Source organism: Aspergillus terreus, genomic scaffold, assembly GCF_000149615.1.
Source record: "Aspergillus terreus NIH2624 scaffold_4 genomic scaffold, whole genome shotgun sequence".
NCBI classification, from domain to species: Eukaryota; Fungi; Ascomycota; class Eurotiomycetes; order Eurotiales; family Aspergillaceae; genus Aspergillus; species Aspergillus terreus.
In genome coordinates, this window is record NT_165927.1 from 1,913,956 (window position 1) to 1,931,326 (window position 17,371).

Genomic DNA, 17,371 nt, shown 5'->3' on the forward strand with positions numbered 1-17,371 from the left:
GGCAATTTTCACGAAGCCCAACAATGCAGGCTTCCGAAACGAAGGCGCTGCGGAAATGCACAATGTGATTTCGCGAGATGGTACCCCCCCAGCTGAGTTTCGCCGCATCGCGACGGAGCAAATCAAGCAATACGGCACAATCGACTTCGTCGAGGCAGAGGTCGTGGACATAAAACAGAGTCGAGACGGTGAGAATGTGTCCCCAACTTCATTTGATGTTGTCGCCCGCGATGGCCGAACCTGGTCAGGGCGCAAGCTGGCCCTGGCAATGGGGTCTGTCGAAGTGTTTCCGGATATCGAGGGTTATCGCGAGAATTGGCCTCAAAATATGTAAGATCTGCTCCGCTTTCGGCTCTCGCCTCTTCCGCACCGCTGATTGTGACGCTGGTGTAGATTCCAGTGCTTTTTCTGCGATGGATATGAACGATCTCACCTCCCGGCGGGTGTCCTGACATTTCCGAACCCCATGTATGCGCACCTCGCGCAGATGTTGAACCTCCTCGTGACGCCCAGCTCCGGCCCGGCGACGGTCTTCACCGACGGGCCTATTCCCGATAATGACGCAATGAAAGAGGCCCTCGGAAAGGTGGACGCACTCAAGTTCAATGTGGAGACTGGCAAAGTCATTCGCTTGGTGCCCGCCGTAGCTCCGGACATCGGCGTGACTGTCGTCGTGGAGGGAGGCAAGGAGTACAAGTTGGGATACTTAGGGCACAAACCGTATACCGTCGTGGCTGGTAAGGCTATGATCACCAGGCTCGGGGCCGAGATCGAAGAGAACCCTGTCATGGGCGAACATGTCAAGACTGTCGATCCATTGGGCTCGACAAACGTCAAGGGTGTTTTCGTTGCCGGTGATGCGGCGACGCCGATGAAGGCTGTTGCGAATGCCATCGGCACTGGTGAGTGTGCCTCATGTTCCTTCCCTCAGTTAGAGGTTCCCAACTGATTTAATTGTCTAGGCGCTACTGTCGGAGCTGGGATCGTGCAGCAGTTGATAATGGAGGACATGGAGAGGATCTTAGCCTCGAAGAAGTCCACATAAACACACGTCCCAGTAGCACGGCCACTGGTACGGACCTTAACTCAATGTACTAGTTTACTATAATCAGTAGCATGAATATTCGGTAAATATGTCATACCGTAGGAAACGGCCCGTTGCTCGGTCACCGTGGACGCATTGCACAAGCAAAAGGATGAGAACCTCCAGCATCCCCTGCCATTAAAAACTATTGTAGGTGGAGGCAGAGTTCGATAAAACACATCATATCATTGAGAAAATGTATCCCCTGGAGAGCGTGAGGCATCTGGTGGTAGAGCAGTCCCAGCTCTGTTACATCCTCTTCGGGGCCGTTCTGGCGTATGCAGGCTGGCGCTGGGTTCTGAGGCTTGACATTCTCAATGAAGCTATAACTGACTTGATGTCAAACCTCTTGAATGTACGCTCGAAGCCCCGCCTCATCCACCTTCATGTTTCTGAAAGTTCGTCTAACGAGGACAGTACTATCTCACCCGACGGTATCCCATCCACCACTCCGAAACGGGCCAGCAAATTCCCGGGCGGTCCTACCGCTGGCCCAACGGACAGGGTGATCAGGGCAAATTCCTCGACGGCATCGAGAACCGGGCTCAGTGGGCAAAGGAGCATGGACGGATTTACCGCATCTGGGCGGGCACGACGCCAGAAGTGTAGGAGATCTGCTCCACAGTCCACCGCAGCACGTACTGACATGCTACATTCAGCGTTCTTCAGACGCCTGAACATATAAAGCTGGTGTTCCGCGACTCAGACCGGCATTCCAAAGCGGTGAACAATGACTCGGGCTATCTGATGGGACAGGTTCTGGGACAATGTCTGGGCCTCATCAGTGGAGGAGATTGGCGGAGAGTTCGAGAAGTCTGTGAAGCCGCCTTTACTCACAGCAAGGCCATCAACTATCTCGATCTCATACACTCCAGGGTTGGCGACTACCTCCAAAAATGTACCGCCCTGCAGCGCGGCACGCTCAACCCAGCAGACGACTTCAAATTCCTCCCGTTCCTGGTCGTCGGAGATATCCTGTACGGACACATGACGCAGGAGATGGAGGACGAACTGCGCCAGATGGCTCCTCTCCGGGAACGTCTGTTCCAATTCGTGATCAGGGGCGGGCTGGCCAGATACACATGGTCCCAGTATCTGCCCACAGAGGCAAACCACGCCTTACGGGAGTTCCGCTCGCGGTGGGTAGCGTTCAACCAAGCCGCCTATTGCCGAGCCAGGGAGCGTGGTGCCACCGCAACGCCCGTGTATCAACTGTTCACGGCAGTATCCGATGGGATGATTACAGCTGCAAATGCCTACCAAACGCTGGATGAGATGCTCTTTGCAAATCTAGACGTCACCTTGGGCGGTTTGTCGTGGAATCCGGTCTTCTTAGCCGCCAACCCGGCCGTTCAGGAGGAGCTCTATGAGAACATCACCGCTGCGCAGGAGGCGGAGGGGCCCGCGATGCCCATGTATCTGCAAGACAGTTCCACCTATCTCGCCGCATGTATCCTAGAGTCGTCCCGTCTTAAACCGCTGGCCGCATTCTCGGTTCCCCAAGCGGCGCCGACAGCGCGCGTTCTGGATGGTTATGTCATTGCCGGAGGGACAAACTACATTGTCGACGCCTACGCACTGAACGTCGAGCACGAGTTTTGGGGCCCTGATCGCCATGAATATCGGCCTGGACGTTTCCTAGGGGTGAAGGGGGCCGATCTACGCTATCATATGTGGCGATTTGGGTTCGGGCCTCGCCAGTGCCTGGGCAAGTACGTTGCTGACCTCATCCTTCGCGTTTTCCTTGTTCACCTTGTCCGCAATTGGAGGCTGGGGTTTGAAGACGGCCAGATTGCGGACTCGAGGGAGTGGAAGCGCGATCTAGACGCTTGGATTACACATCCTACGATCGAGCTGACCTGTACACCACGGGGCGCTCGTGCATAGACTAGCGTCAGTCATCGGGTTTAATATAACACCATATCCAGTGTAAGGAGCCAGATCAATTAGCTGTCACCCTGGCAGGAACGGGACCTAGCATCTAATGCCTCCGATTGGAGCTGCTGTTCGGGGGCGTCAATCTGGCAAGACACCGACGCCCAAGGTACCCAGGCACAGGCGGACAGTAGTTAGGATCAATGGAGGATCCAGACTCGCTAGATGACAAACTCGTAGTCGTCGAGTGGCTTAAAACGCGACATATTGGACTGTGAATCGGAGCCGATACATCAGTAATCCAGTCGACCACGCTTTGTCTGTCTTGAGTACCTTCGTTACGTACACCATGTCTGTTGAGGAGGGCCTTCAGGCTCCGGTCAGCAAGGAGCCCGTCCAGGATGAATTTGACAATGTCAGTCCGGGCACGGAGCTGAGCGGCTTGCGCCTGGCTGCTGTGTTCACCGTGCTTTGTCTCGCAGTCTTTCTGGTTGCTCTGGTTAGTAAGATCGGTTCATGCGCAGAGTTACATCAGTATATGTCTGGCTGACAGTTGTTGTTAAGGACAACACAATTATCGCCACTGCTATCCCTAGAATCACCGATCAGTTCAAGGCCCTCGAAGACGTCGGTTGGTATGGCTCCTCGTACCTGCTTGTGACCTGCATGTTCCAGCTCATCTTCGGAAAGCTGTACGGCTACTTTCCGATCAAGTGGGTGTTCCTGGCGGCCATTATCATATTCGAAATCGGGTCTGCGGTCTGCGGCGCGGCACCCACCTCGGATGCTTTCATCGTAGGTCGGTCGATTGCCGGACTTGGGGCCTCAGGGATCTTTCAGGGGGCCATGGTGATTGTCGCCTACTCAGTTGAGCCGCGGAAGCGTCCTTTGTGTGCGTTTTCTCGGATTCCGCTTCTGTCGGGCTATTCTGACCACTCCCGCAGACAATGGAATATTTGGCTCGATATACGGTATCTCGTCCATCGTCGGACCGTTACTTGGAGGCGCATTCACATCCCATGTTAGCTGGAGATGGTGGTCAGTACTTACCTCCCCGAGCCCTTTGATCATGTTCTAAGCGCAGGCAGCTTCTACATCAACCTGCCCATCGGTGCCGTTGTCATCGTAGTTCTCCTTCAGTTTCTGCACGTCCCCAACACCGTCCCAGTCGAGGCATCGTCCAAAACCCTCTTCCAGCACATGGACCCTCTGGGCGTGGTCACTTTCCTCCCGGCCATCGTCTGCCTCCTGCTTGCCCTCCAATGGGGCGGCACGACCTTCCCCTGGGCCAACGGGCGCATCATCGCCCTCTTCGTCCTCGCCGGCGTGCTCCTCATCGCCTTCCTGGCCATCCAGAGAAAGCGTCAAGACAACGCCATGGTGCCGCCGCGCATCATCACCATGCATCCCGTGGCCTTCTCCTCCCTCTTCATGACCCTCTTCGCCGGTGCCTACTTCACGATCATCTACTACCTCCCCATCTGGTTCCAGGCGATCAAGAACGCCTCTGCCGTGAACTCGGGCATTATGTGTCTCCCGCTCATGCTCTCCATGGTGATCTTCTCTTTCGTCGCGGGAGGCGGCGTCACCGCGACGGGTAACCCCGTCCCGTTCTTCTATATCGCTACCGTGCTTGCAGCCGCCGGCGCAGGCCTCATGACAACCTTCGAAGTACACACGGGCCATCCGAAGTGGATCGGCTACCAGGTTCTCCTGGGCTCCGGAGTGGGAATGGGCATCCAGCTCCCCATCATCGCGGTGCAGGCTGTGCTCCCCGCGGCTGATATCCCCGTCGGGACGGCAATCTTGACGTTCTGCCAGACGTTCGGCGGCGCCATCTTCGTCTCTGTTGCGCAGGCGGTGTTTGCGAACCGGCTGCAGACTGGGCTTCTCCGAGCCGTGCCCGGAGTCAGTCCGGGCCTCGTGCAGGAGGTCGGCGCAACAAATTTGGACACGGTCATTGACGCACAGCATATGGGTGCGGTGAAAGTGGTCTATAACGACGCGTTGGTTTCGGCATGGTATTTGGCTGTGGCGCTTTTTTCAGTGGCGGTTCTGGGGGCTGTTGGGATGTCGACGAAGAGAAAGAGTGCTTGAATGTTTGGATAGTTATGGGTGATTTGACTTGACATAATCATACTATCTTCACTGTTGGACTCTCACGATATAACCCTTAGAGCTTAACTAGCATCTCGACGTCGACGTAGACGCAGCTGCGAATACAGGCCACATAAGTTATCCCTCCTCAAGCCAGCCCTCCCTTCACCCCCTTCGCAATAAACCCAAGACTACTGCAAACCTGCCCAAACAGCGTAAACCGAAACCGCTGCTCGAACACTACATAGTCAAACCCCCCCATCCCGGCCCGCTCATACAATTCTCGCATCTCCGCCTCTGTAAACCCGTGCTTCGCAATCGTCCCAAACACACCCCCTTCCTCCATCAACTCCGAGCCCGGGTCACCCAGTCGCGCAGACCCCGGCACCATATCAACCACCACGCAGACCCCGCCGGGCTTCAACAACTGGCCGAAGCGCTGCAGCAGTCCGCCGGCGTCGACAACATGGTGCAGCGCCATCCCGGTGACGATGACGTCGAAGGGCGCGAGGGTGCCGCTGGGGAGGACAGTACCGAGGTTGGAATCTCCCAGGAGATCGTGCTGGAAGCCCTCCATCCGCGCAAATCCGGCGCTGTGGGGACGGAAGATTTCCTGCGCGGCCTTGTTGTACTCGGAGACCATGTTCGCTGAGAGGTCGAGGCCGATCGTTTGTGTTGCGTACGGAGCTAGGGCCTGGCATACACCTTGTTAGTCCAGAAGTCGGCGATGGGCGGGTGGAGATAGGTAGGTGTGTCTAGTCTAGATACCTTGGACACGGTCCCGGCACCGCAGGCATAATCCAACAACCGGACCGCATCGCCGGCAGTAGGGTCGGTGTTTGGGGTGTTGGTTAACTTGGGACTGATCCAGCCACGCCGCGACTTGAGCTCAGCAATCACCGCGTCGATGAGCTCGCCAAAGTCGTTTTGGTGGTTAGAGGCCACTTTGCTATGACATGTTAGTTCACTGATCGGTCTTTGTGGAGATGGACAACGGACTCGAAGTGCTTGCGGTTAATTTCGGTCAGGTCGGCCATTTTGAGATGATTGAGGTGTCTGTCTGATAGCTGGGCGAATGAGGATGGGCTTGTGCTGATATAGCTGGAAGTGAGTACCTTGGAATTGGCGTCGGAGCCTTCGGAGACTTATGTGCTTATAGTTGGTGAACAGCGAGGTCAGGCTCTTTCGGACGTATCGCGAGAGGAACAGATTCACCGTATCCATCCCTCCATAGGACCCTCATGCGACCTATAGAATGAGCGCATGTTCATATCAAGGCCTGAATATCTTCGATGCCAAATCCCTAAATGATAGATACATGTTCAAATCTAAGATTGAACCTGGCCAGACGGCCAGTAGACAGTACCGGTATACGAAGCTAGGCGGGGTAAAACGGCGGCTGACTGGGAGCGCCTAACGCTACCTTAACATCCCTACTGGTTCGTCCCCCAGCCCTTAACAGCCATTGTCCACACGGTAAGCACCATGATAGCAACCATACGATGTTAGGCAACAACTCCTACACCGTCGGCTAGATATGCGCTCTCCCGGTGGACCGCGTAGCCGCGGAAGCCCTTCCTCGACGGGACTTATGCGCACGTTACCATTCGCATGGCCAGTTGGTGTACATGGGAGAGAAAGACCGACAGGCTGAAGGCCATCTGGATTGGTGGAGAACATACCTGGCTGATGTCGAGACTTGTCTCTTTCCCCGGTTGCAACCAGAACCAATACCGAGGGCTTTCTCTTTATTTAAGTCTACAATTAAAAATGCAGAGAGGATTCACTCGTTCTGCAATGGCCTTGGAGTTGATGTTGGCTCCTTTACACGTGTTGCTTGGGGCTTGGTCTTACGCTGTTACACTGGATCGGAGGATGTTTGTTTCGGAAACTGTACCCCAGACTAAGATCAGATGAATGGAAGACCAGCTGCGGAGGTGACGCCTGTCAGATTATCCCTAAAGGACGACATGATCCTCGAAGATGTTATTTGGAAATCGATGAGAGATTCGACGCAGATTTCGCAGCACTAATTCTCGTTCCTCGATATCCAGCAAGAACTTGACCGGGATGGCGCTTTGTTCAATACTTTCTTCCAATACGCCAGCACAGGTACGAAAAGTGCCCCGTTCACATCGACCGACGACATTCATCTGAGCAGCGGCATTATTCGTGTCAGTGTGAGGGATTCCGGATCCTCAATTGATGTGATCTGCGACTACGCAACAGATTATCTGTCCGGGGAGCATGTTGCAGATATCATTGAATGCTTTGAGCAGATCTTGAAGTCGCCCATAAACACCACTGCTTGCCGCCTAGGTGATATTGAGTTCATTACTGAACAGTCTTGTGAGCAGACACGGGAGTGGAACAGAACACTGATTCTTTGTCTATTCCTCTGGAAGGTTGACATACTTCACTGCCCGTACCAACAAAGAGAGCAAAACATGGTTATTCTCAAGTGTTCTCCGTGAAAAGACCGGGTGGGTGGACGCGTCGGAAAGTAGTGGCGCAGGCGTCCACAAATGGAATAGCTCAGCTGATGGATGGCGGCGCGCACGATTCGCAATGAGCCATTCCCCTTTGCCGATGAGACGTTTGAGCTGCAATTTCTAACATGTGAGGGCGTTTGTGCGCAGAATACTACACGAACCGAGATGCCCAGCCATCATTCCATCTTCCCGCCGATTCACTTCGGTCCACTCTTACTAGAGCGCCTTAATGGTATTCTATCGCGTAATATCCATGCTTACAGTCCAGGCGGTTGCGGCTAATATCGAGCTAATAACGATGTTCATTCGAGGCAGTCACCCGTTAGATAGTGGTAGTTAAGAGTGATTGAGCGTGTTTTATCCGGGTAACTAACTGGGTGGCTATCCTCTAATATGCACGTGCTATTAAACCCACGGGTTGTCTGGATCTACATGTCCGGGTAGAACAAGTTGGTGTGAATGAGCCCAGATGAATTGGAGGAATAGTTCGATGGAGAGGAGGTGGGTATGCTAAGAACAGCTCCTGGATTTGTGGTGATATTGATGATGAAGCTGCCAAGATGATATGCATCTTTTCATATAAAAGCCCCACGATCGTCCTGGGCATTGAAGGTTGCTCCATCAAGATTACACAATCCAGCCCTACCTCCACTGGTAGTGGATACAGTGGATCTATGAATTGAGTCATAGGGAGTACGGAATAGCATCCATGCAATTCACACGGACTCTCGAACTGTCAACCTACATACAGACTATACAACCTTATACCTCCTAGGGTGCTCACACTTTGGTACCTAGTAGCCTAGCGGTCATTCGATTGACAGACCATACAGGTGGCACAGAAGAGGAAACATGATATGCACATTACTATCTATCATACAAAGAAAATACCTCCCAAAGCATTTACCTCGACTCATCATCCATCTCCTCCATCAACCTCTCCTTCTCATCCGCCACCCCGTCAGCCGGCACAACAGCGCGTTCACCTCCACGCCGTCTGCCCGCCCCACGGAAACAGTAATACACCGCAATCACCGTCCGCCCAACGATAAACCCCGTCAAACACGCCACAATCCCGGCAATCACCCCCAGCAACGCCGGCAGCACCACCGGCTGCAGCATCTTCGCCCCGTTGCCGCTGCCGCCCCGGCCCATCCAGTACGGCGGCCGATATCCGCCCGGTCGGTGGGGATTCGGGTTCGGCGCCATGGTGCGGTGGGCGTCCATGACGGCGCCATGCGCAGTACCAGTGGCTCTGTCGTTGCCCGCAGCAGGAGGGGCATCCTCCCAGCAGCTCTGCGCGGCGGATTTAACCGCCTCGAGACTCTCGCCCAGCCGGGCGAGCCACGACGGCCGCGGCCGGCGGTGTCCGCCGCCCCCGCGGCCATGGAACGGCACCGACTCGATGTCGGAAATGAGCAGGTCGCCGGCGGTGTCTTTGGCCAGACTGATGGAGACGAGGTGGTCGGAGGCCGGACGGCCGTGCAGATCGAACAGCTTCAGCTTGAGCAGGAAGATGTCGCCGAGGAGGGCGCCGGGGGTGGGCGGCAGCGGGCGCGCGTCCAGGGCGTAGGCGAGGAGCACGGCCTGTTGGCCGGCGGCCCAGTGGCGCAGGGCGTGGAATTGCATGGGCACGGTGGACGGGAAGATGGGGTCATCGTTTGCGAGCAGGGTGGTGTTTTCGGTTGTGAAGGAGAGGGTCTGTACATTATTAGTATGGGTGTGTTCCTAGGAGGGGGAGGGGGGAGGGGATGTACTAGGTAGCTATTGCTGCCGCTACTGCCGTCGCAGGAATCGGTAAACGAGCATTCGGCGCAGGGGACTTTGATCTGGCGGAAGTGGGAGAGGATGTGGCTGGTTGGGGGTTGGGGGACGACGTCGAGGTCGATGTCCGGGGTTGGGGAGGAGGGAGAGGGAGGGAGCGAGAGGGCAGCACAGCTGCTTAGGCAGAGGGCGCCTGTCGCAGACAGGAAGCGCAGTAGCATGGTGGTTGGGGGTGTAGAAGAGGGATGAACGAGTGTAGGAAGTAGAGGGTATAGTATAGTAGAGGTAAGGAGGAGGGCGAGATGGGCAGCAGGCGGGTAATATAGGAATATAGGGCTAGACGGTAGGTAGTTAGGAAAGTATGATCTAATGTAATCTGGTGTAATCTAATAATAATTCGGATCGTAATGGGTGTCTCATCTGGGGAAGTATGGAGCATGGCACGACTGACGCGTTCAGCATGTACCAGTAGACTACCGAGGATGTCTGCGGTTAGGCTGATAGCTAGTCTATTGAAATTAATTCTATGCTAACTATCCTATACCACATCTACAGACTATTGAAGAACTATTAAGATGTATCGATCTGAGTATTGTGCCATCGACAGTACTCAATCGATGGACAGGTACTCGGTAGAGGAAGAATGATGCTGCCTGTGCCAAAATGTCGCCATCACCGATCGGCCGCAGAGACAGTCGTCGTTGGCTGTTGGGCCCCTCCAGGGTCCACGACAAGCTTTGATCAGGGGCGTCGACTGTCCTAGACTAGTTAAATCCTCCGTATTAGACGCTGGAGGTGACGGAAGGGGGAGGAGTTCTTGCGTCAGTATAGTTATTAGAGACAGTTGCCTACATCTAACTGCCCATCTCCCATCCATCTCTCATCTCATCCCATCCCATCCCATCCCATCCCGTCTCGCAAATTATCACTCGGCTAAATTTTCCCTCTGCTAATCTGCTCACGCCTCGTTTACTGGTCTGCATGTAACCCTGCAGGACCCTTTTTCCGTGGTCCTCGGCGCCAACTGTCTCAGCGCCCCCAAACCCTAACCTCGACTAACGGGGGCAGTGCTCCTGCAGGCTCCTCCATCCTCCTCCGGGCTATCACAGCCGACCCTTTTATCCAGTGCGGGATTAACCTCACCAATGGCACCGCGCTGTAAAGCTTGGCTTGAGGTTATCGCGTGGTGGATCTGGCACCTGGCCAGTCCCAGCAAGGCCTCTGTCCACCGTCCACCACACTGAAACACGGACTCTTCTACCCTCCGACACTGTATCTAGGTAACGACATACTCGGAATCCCATGTCTCATTCCGATCCACTCAATCCTTCTGCCTAAGCTAAGCTTTGCATGCATGCCGTTCGGCCGAACCAAGCATCTCTGTACAACATTACATAGGTGGTTCGGGACCCGCGGATGCCATGGCTGTTCTTCGGTCTCCTCCGTAGTACAAGTTACTACTAGTTCAGTGCAATCATCATTCATACCCTGGACAGGCAGCAGTATTCAAGTAAACACAATCCCCCCGTCTACCACCATCGTCTGCCCCGTCACATAGTCCGAATCCCGACTGGCAAGGAAACCCCCAACCAACCCGGCCACATCATCCGGCACGCTCGTCCGCCCCAGCGCAACATGCCGCTCCGAATACACCTTCACACTCTCCCCTTTCGCCCGCCCCTCAAGCCCCCCCAACCGCTCATCAATCTCCTCCCACATCGCCGTCCCCACGATGCCCGGCGCATACGCATTCACCGTGATCTTGTGTCGCGCCATCTCCATCGCCAGCGCCTGCGTCAGCCCGCGCACCGCCCATTTGCTGGCCGAGTACACGCCCAACAAGGGGAGAGGCTTGTGCGCGACGATCGACGCCGCCCCGAGGATCTTGTACACGTCCACCCCGGCCGCGGACGCCGGTTCGCCCTGCGCGATCATCTGCCGCGCCGCGTGCGTGTAGCAGTGCAGCACGCCTTTGAAGTTGACGGCCAGTACGCGGTCGACTTCGTCTTCCGTCGTCTCCAGCAGCGGATTGATATGTGCGATCCCCGCGTTGGCCACCATCAGTGTGAGCGGGCCCAGCTGTGCGACGGTGTCGCGGACCATGGCTTCCACTGCCGCCGACGAGGTCACGTCCGCGGCGATCCCGATGGCGCGTGGGCGCTGGCTATCCTCCGCCTGTGTCTGGGCGTTGATCTCGGCTACGACGGCCGAGATCTCGTCGGTCGCTGAGGGGATGTCGTTGATGCAGACGCTGTAGCCGTCTTGGGCGAGGCGGAGGGCGATGGCTTTGCCGCTGGGCGGGTTAGCTGGTAGCTTGATACCTTGCAGCTGGGCCTTACATTCCCCGTGCGGAGCCAGTGATGATTGCCGTGCGACGTGCCATGGTGCTTTGCAGTGATGTTCAGTGGGGATCTACAGTTTGACAGTCTGACAGTGACAGCGTCTGACGTTTATGTATATGCTTCCCCGCATCTGAGACCAGGATCGGTTCCGCCGGACCAATGGATCGTACAGTCTCTACTAGGTATGATTCGTACGGTCTATGGGATCCGTACTGCTGCATTCAACGTGTCTCGACTGACGGCCCTGTCGCCTGTCGTGCGAGCATGTATGATACCTGGAACGTCACTCATCCACCTCCCTCACCCGATACTCAAACATCCCATTCGACGGCACCAAATGCTCATCCTGCAGCTTCAGCGCCGTCTCCGCGCCCGCCGCCGGCACCCGATACTCGAACCGCTTCCCCGGCCCAGGCAGCTGCCCGCCCGGCAGCGCATACGGGTACGGGAGGTACTCCGGCAGCAGCCCCAGCTGCACCAGCACCGTCGCCTGGTCCCAGGCAATGTGCTCGTGGTACAGACGGTCGCCGCGGATGTTCACGACGGCCGTGAACGGGATGCGCAGCGGTTTGCCCGTGGGCGGGATGCCGGGGATTCTGTCACGTCAGCTTAAGATATCCCCAGGAGACTCGGGCAGGGCGGCTTACAGCCAGTCCACCTCTTGGTTATGCGTCAAGCAGAAGATAAACTCGTCCACGACGCGGTCCGTCCCGACCGTCCGGCTGATCAGCTCCAGCGACGTGTCGGCCGGGTTGTTGAAGATGAAATGCTCCAGGTAGAATTTGCTCAGGCGTGCGCGGCCCACGCCGCCGGTCAACTAACCCTTAGCTTGCGGCCTTACTCTGTACGCTCCGTACACCTGGATGGGAACTTACGGTAGGAACATGGTTCACGTACGGCTCCTGCACCATCGTCGCCATGGTCTTTTCCACCGACCGGTCGCCGAACTCGTAGTACGTGTGTTCGTCCCAGATCTTCTCGAGGTCGAAGAACGGGCCGTCCATGTGTTTCTTGAGGAAGGTGAGAGACCGCGTGTGGGCGACCCCGGCGGAGGCGATCCTAAAGTCCGCGTGGCCGGGGACGGCGAAGGCGGATGAGGCTGTCTCGGGGTAGGTGTATACTGCTGCGTGCGGTTCTGGCTGGACTTTTTCTTTTCCTGGGAGGTGTAGCACCACCGGGGTGGTTGTCGGGACCGGCCACGCGTCCAAGCACACCACCGCTGCGACAGTAGTCATTGCTGCGATGGTGGCTAGGATGGATGCAAACTCCGCGGCGTAGTCGGCTTTTGAGCCGTAGACTGGACATATCAGTAGGACCACCTTTAGACATCTAAGGCTACATATACATACCTAACAGGCCGAATGCATCCTTCTTACCGCACTCTTCTCGCGCGACTAACCCCTCCAGCGCAATCTTGACCATCTCCAGCACGCGAGTCTCATCCGCACTCGTCGCAGCATCCAGGGTCACCTGCGCAACGGCATAGCTCTCCTCGGCCCATTTCTGCAGCGGCTCCGGGTCGAGACTGGTATTCTGCGCCTGGCAGGCTGCGAAGATGCGGGGCCGGATAAGGATCAGGCCGGGGCCGTGTCCGCACCGGGAGAGCGGCGGTTGTACGAGGATGTTGTCTCCTAGGGAGATGACGGGTGCGTTGGGGAGTGTAGCTGCCATGTTGGATCAGTTGATATGCCAGGAGGTGTGGAGGATGATCTGGAGATGACAGCTGGAGATTTGGTTGCCGGGACCCCACCCTCGGTAGCTGTAGCGTAGCCGGTCCCGATAAGAGTCGCCTTACTGGCAAGAGCATCAGATGTAGAAGCCAGAGTATAGTAGCTGGATTGGGAGTAATAGGCGTTGGTGACTGGTGGAATATATACATTCTGAGAGGGAGGTTGTTACTGGCGACGTACTTAGGTATATACTTGGTTTTCCCTACTACTGTTCATTGCTTAGCAAACAACAGACTGTGAGTGACCATTGTATAGAGATTTGTATCCGATATCTGAACACAGAATTAAATGAATAGACTGGCAACGACCTAGGAGGGTGATTGTGTCACGTGACCCTAAACATGTACGACATCCAGAACCCGTCCGAAGTTCCAACTCCCTCACGACCAACAAAATGAACGCCCAATTCCAATCCGCCCTCTCCCACCTCGAATCCACCTTCAATGCCCTCCTCACCAGCCTCACCACCTCTCCCACCGGCTCTGGCGCCCCCGCCGCCGCCCTGAACCTCCTCGAAGCCGACGACTCTCTAACCTCCGCCCTCACCACCCTGCGCCAGCACCAACAAAACTACGCCCGCATCCTGCGCCTGCGCGCGCAAGCCGCCACCCTCGAAGAACAAGTCAAGAGCATCGTCCGCGAGGTCGTCAGCTACGAGAAGGACATCCGCGCCGCCTGCGACGACGACGACGACGAGACGGCCAGCGACTCCGATGCGGACTCGTCCGACGACGGCGACGTCGCCATGGCCGACGTCGACACCAAACCCACCCTACGACGCACAAAAGAAGTCGACTACAAGCTCCTCCTCGACTTTGCCCGCCGCATCAGCAAATACAACCACCAGGCCGCGGCGGACGCCGCCGCCGGCGCTCCACCCAAGAACCTCCCCGACAGCGACGCTGCGACAAACGGCCTCGGAATCGACACGCCCGGCCCCGTCGAACCCGTCGCCACCGTCACCAAAGACGCTACCTCCTGGCTCGACGAGTCGGCCAAGCTGACGCGCCAGGTCTACATGCTGCCCTATCCGATGGAAGACCGCATCCGGCTCGGGCTGATGGGCCAGATCCAGCTGGCGGCGGCTGAGGGCCGGCCGGGCTTTGACCCCGACCAGGAGGTGGACCGGCTCATCCGCGAGGCGGAGGGGTTCGGCGCTGCGGATGGGGTTGCGCCGGCGGCGGAGATGGGCGAGGAGGCGCGGCATGCAGGCGAGGCGGCCAAGGCAGCGGCGCAGGCTGGGTCTGCGGCCAGTGCGACTGCGAGGAAGCCGCCGGCACCGGTGAAGCCGACGGCGGCGCTGGATTTGGATCTGTATGATCCGGAGGATGATGATATATGATTATGCATGTGTTCTATGGGTTTGGTTGGAGTTACGTAGATACCATTGCTTAGCAGATGACATTGATATGACTATGGTCCAACAGGGACATGAGAGCCATCACAAACTATGAACAGACGACTTGGCCGTCCACTTGCGGAACTTCTTGCCGTACAGGTAGAACGGCACGGCGCATAGACTCCACAGCACGGCCAGACTCATGTTCAGCATGATCGGCCGCACAAACCCGCTCTTTTCGATCCACGGCGTGATGAACTCGCTGAACCCGTACCCCCACAGATTCTTGTTGACCGTGATCGAGACAAACACCGACCCGGCCACCGGCTTGTAGCTGTCGACGGCGTACGTGCTGATGATGGCCGGGATGGCCGCGACCTGGATGCCGGCGGCGGTGTATCCGATAATGACAATTGCCTGCGCGAGTCGCAAGTTAGACCAACACAATATGTATCTTAGGCGTGCGACTTGGCTTACCCTCCAGTCCCATTTGTACTCGTAGCCAAACGCGACCACAAAATTTCCGATAATCACGATGAGCACGTACGGAATCAGCGCGGGCAGCCGCATCTCCGGCTCGCGGATGCCCTTGTTCTTCCTGGTGGCCTTCATCGAGATCCAGTCCGACAGCGGGCCGTTGGTCAGCAGGCCGATCATGGCTCCAATCAAGATGGCGAGGTTGAACAAGCCAATGGTCTGGCTGGACAGGTTATACGGCGGCGCCGCAAAGGCCTGGCTCTGCGTCAGGTTCAGCGTCAGGAACACGCTGGCCGACCACGACACGTTGAACGCCGCCAGCTCGACGATCGGAAACGTCAGCAGCTTCCACGGGATCCAGAAGCTGGTCAGCACCGTCTTGAAGTTGTTGCCCTCCAGCTGCAGGATCTTGAACTGCCGCTTGGACGGCGCGCCCCGGCCCAGGTAGGGGTCCAGCTCTGCGCCGCTCTCGGCGGGCATCTCCTCGTGATGTGCGGTGTCGCCGCCTTTTTCGGTTGAGCTGGTCTCGGGGGTTTGCTGCTCGTGCGGCTGGGTGACTTCGGACGGGTGCACACGGTGCCATTTGGTCTCGGGGAAGAAGCAGATCGTGAGGATGAGAGCCAGCCCGAGGAGGCCCACGTTGAGCCAGAAGAAGCTGCGCCAGCCGACGTGTTCGGCCATTGGGCCGGAGATGATGGGGCCGACCTGCCGTGGATGTTAGGTTTGTTTGAGTGTGGTGGGTGTGGGCTTACCATGAGAGAGCCAAAGTAGAAGGTGAAGTAGAGGGTGTTGTAGAGGCCGCGTTCGTGAAGGAAAAACACGTCGGCGATGATCTCCGGTTGCGACGTCTGGCATTGTGAGCGTTGTTCGGATGGTTGGGAGAGCTTAGTACCTCTGCAGGACCGGCGCCGAAGCCGTTCAGCACGCATGCGCCCATGTAGCTCCCGTACGATGTGGCCAGGGCGCGCCAGATGTTGCTCACGAGGCAGATGAGGGTCGAGAAGATCAGTACCGGTCGTCTACCGTACGCCGTCTCGATCGGGATCCTATCCTGTCAGCGCCATTCATTCGAAAGAGGGCGCAACAAGAAGGCGCAACTCACCAGAAGAAGTTGCTGAATCCAAGAACGAGAATACACACGCCGGTGAACTTGACCACATCGGCCAGTTCGGCGTCGAATGACTCCATCATTTGCGGAAACATGGGCGCCAGAGCCAGCGGGCCGAAGCCTTGACTGAATGTCACCAGCGTGGTCAGCGAGATGACGGCCAGCTTCCAGTATCGATTCCAGTTCTGCGCGACTTAGTTCGGCTCTGTACATCGGGCGAGAGTCTTACGAGAGGATCGTGCGGGTCTTGCGAGGGCTGAGGGACGAGCGCTGTATCCGAATGCGACGACTTGACGAAATGGTGCGATCCAACGTCTGCCATGATTTCTGTGCCGGGGTATATCTCCGTGTCCAGCTCGCGCTCGAGCCTGCATAGTTAGCGGGAGACGACGGTGTGGTTGATATCCAACATACTGGTGGAGAGTCTATCACTCATCGTTAGCATAGTTGAGGAACGGGATATGCGTATACATACAGCTTCATCATAGTTCATCTCCATGCTGGGCTATGTCCAGCAATGGTTCAATCTGACGGGTCGATTTGAGTAACTATGCAACGCCCATCACTCCTCCGACCATCCTTCTCTCTTATAAGAGATGATCGGCCAAACCCCTTTCCCTCCCCCGTCAACGCGGAATGGCTCCGGGGCAGTCGACCGGCAATCCTCCAGCCCATTTGCCGATAGCTTCGGACGATGATGCGGGGATCTGATAGTGCTGGAAACTATAACTGGTTATGTGTATGCTGGTCCCGCCAACAGTGATCTATTCATCATCATCACTCAGCATTGTCCGGAACAGATATCTCCACTTCCCCAGACTTCCCCGACTTCTCCACCTCCTTCATCCACGGAAGGCCAAGCTGCCGTCTCGCATAAGCCTAGCTAAGACTGGATAGATAACAGTTTGCCACTGCTCGAGAACGGCTGTTGCATCGGTATCTGTCCGCTGTGGGGGGTGTCTGGCGGTGGTTCATTGGAGCGGAATTGCGACTGTACCACTATCTCATCGTCAGCCCTCTTTCGGCCGATAGCAGCTCCACGTGGACTACCTACAGATAGTGT

The 17,371-nt window shown here is 56.6% G+C and overlaps 6 protein-coding genes across 6 annotated transcripts; 2 read left to right on the forward strand and 4 right to left on the reverse strand.

Moving 5' to 3' along the window:
- Nucleotides 1-466: 466 nt before the first annotated feature.
- gliC (cytochrome P450 monooxygenase gliC) lies at nucleotides 467-2,971 on the forward strand (the record flags this gene model as incomplete). The annotated part of the gene is made up of 5 exons (XM_001212652.1): nucleotides 467-906; nucleotides 963-1,072; nucleotides 1,249-1,439; nucleotides 1,502-1,689; nucleotides 1,744-2,971. The coding sequence occupies 5 exons, from the start codon at nucleotides 467-469 to the stop codon at nucleotides 2,969-2,971; spliced, it is 2,157 nt and encodes a 718-aa protein (XP_001212652.1).
- A 504-nt stretch (nucleotides 2,972-3,475) lies between these two features.
- On the forward strand, nucleotides 3,476-5,056 carry ATEG_03475 (uncharacterized protein; the record flags this gene model as incomplete). Its single annotated transcript, XM_001212653.1, has 2 exons — nucleotides 3,476-3,754; nucleotides 3,986-5,056. 2 exons carry the CDS (start codon nucleotides 3,476-3,478, stop codon nucleotides 5,054-5,056), a joined length of 1,350 nt encoding a protein of 449 aa, XP_001212653.1.
- A 687-nt stretch (nucleotides 5,057-5,743) lies between these two features.
- On the reverse strand, nucleotides 5,744-6,093 carry ATEG_03476 (uncharacterized protein; the record flags this gene model as incomplete). The annotated part of the gene is made up of 2 exons (XM_001212654.1): nucleotides 5,744-6,005; nucleotides 6,056-6,093. 2 exons carry the CDS (start codon nucleotides 6,091-6,093, stop codon nucleotides 5,744-5,746), a joined length of 300 nt encoding a protein of 99 aa, XP_001212654.1.
- Nucleotides 6,094-8,451: 2,358 nt separating this feature from the next.
- Nucleotides 8,452-9,533, reverse strand: ATEG_03477 (uncharacterized protein; the record flags this gene model as incomplete). Its single annotated transcript, XM_001212655.1, has 2 exons — nucleotides 8,452-9,249; nucleotides 9,306-9,533. The coding sequence occupies 2 exons, from the start codon at nucleotides 9,531-9,533 to the stop codon at nucleotides 8,452-8,454; spliced, it is 1,026 nt and encodes a 341-aa protein (XP_001212655.1).
- Nucleotides 9,534-10,818: 1,285 nt separating this feature from the next.
- ATEG_03478 (uncharacterized protein) lies at nucleotides 10,819-13,325 on the reverse strand (the record flags this gene model as incomplete). The annotated part of the gene is made up of 6 exons (XM_001212656.1): nucleotides 10,819-11,605; nucleotides 11,850-11,869; nucleotides 11,959-12,250; nucleotides 12,302-12,471; nucleotides 12,530-12,951; nucleotides 13,004-13,325. 6 exons carry the CDS (start codon nucleotides 13,323-13,325, stop codon nucleotides 10,819-10,821), a joined length of 2,013 nt encoding a protein of 670 aa, XP_001212656.1.
- Nucleotides 13,326-14,825: 1,500 nt separating this feature from the next.
- Nucleotides 14,826-16,744, reverse strand: ATEG_03479 (putative MFS transporter; the record flags this gene model as incomplete). Its single annotated transcript, XM_001212657.1, has 7 exons — nucleotides 14,826-15,140; nucleotides 15,201-15,905; nucleotides 15,953-16,048; nucleotides 16,093-16,246; nucleotides 16,303-16,434; nucleotides 16,538-16,676; nucleotides 16,723-16,744. The coding sequence occupies 7 exons, from the start codon at nucleotides 16,742-16,744 to the stop codon at nucleotides 14,826-14,828; spliced, it is 1,563 nt and encodes a 520-aa protein (XP_001212657.1).
- Nucleotides 16,745-17,371: the final 627 nt, after the last annotated feature.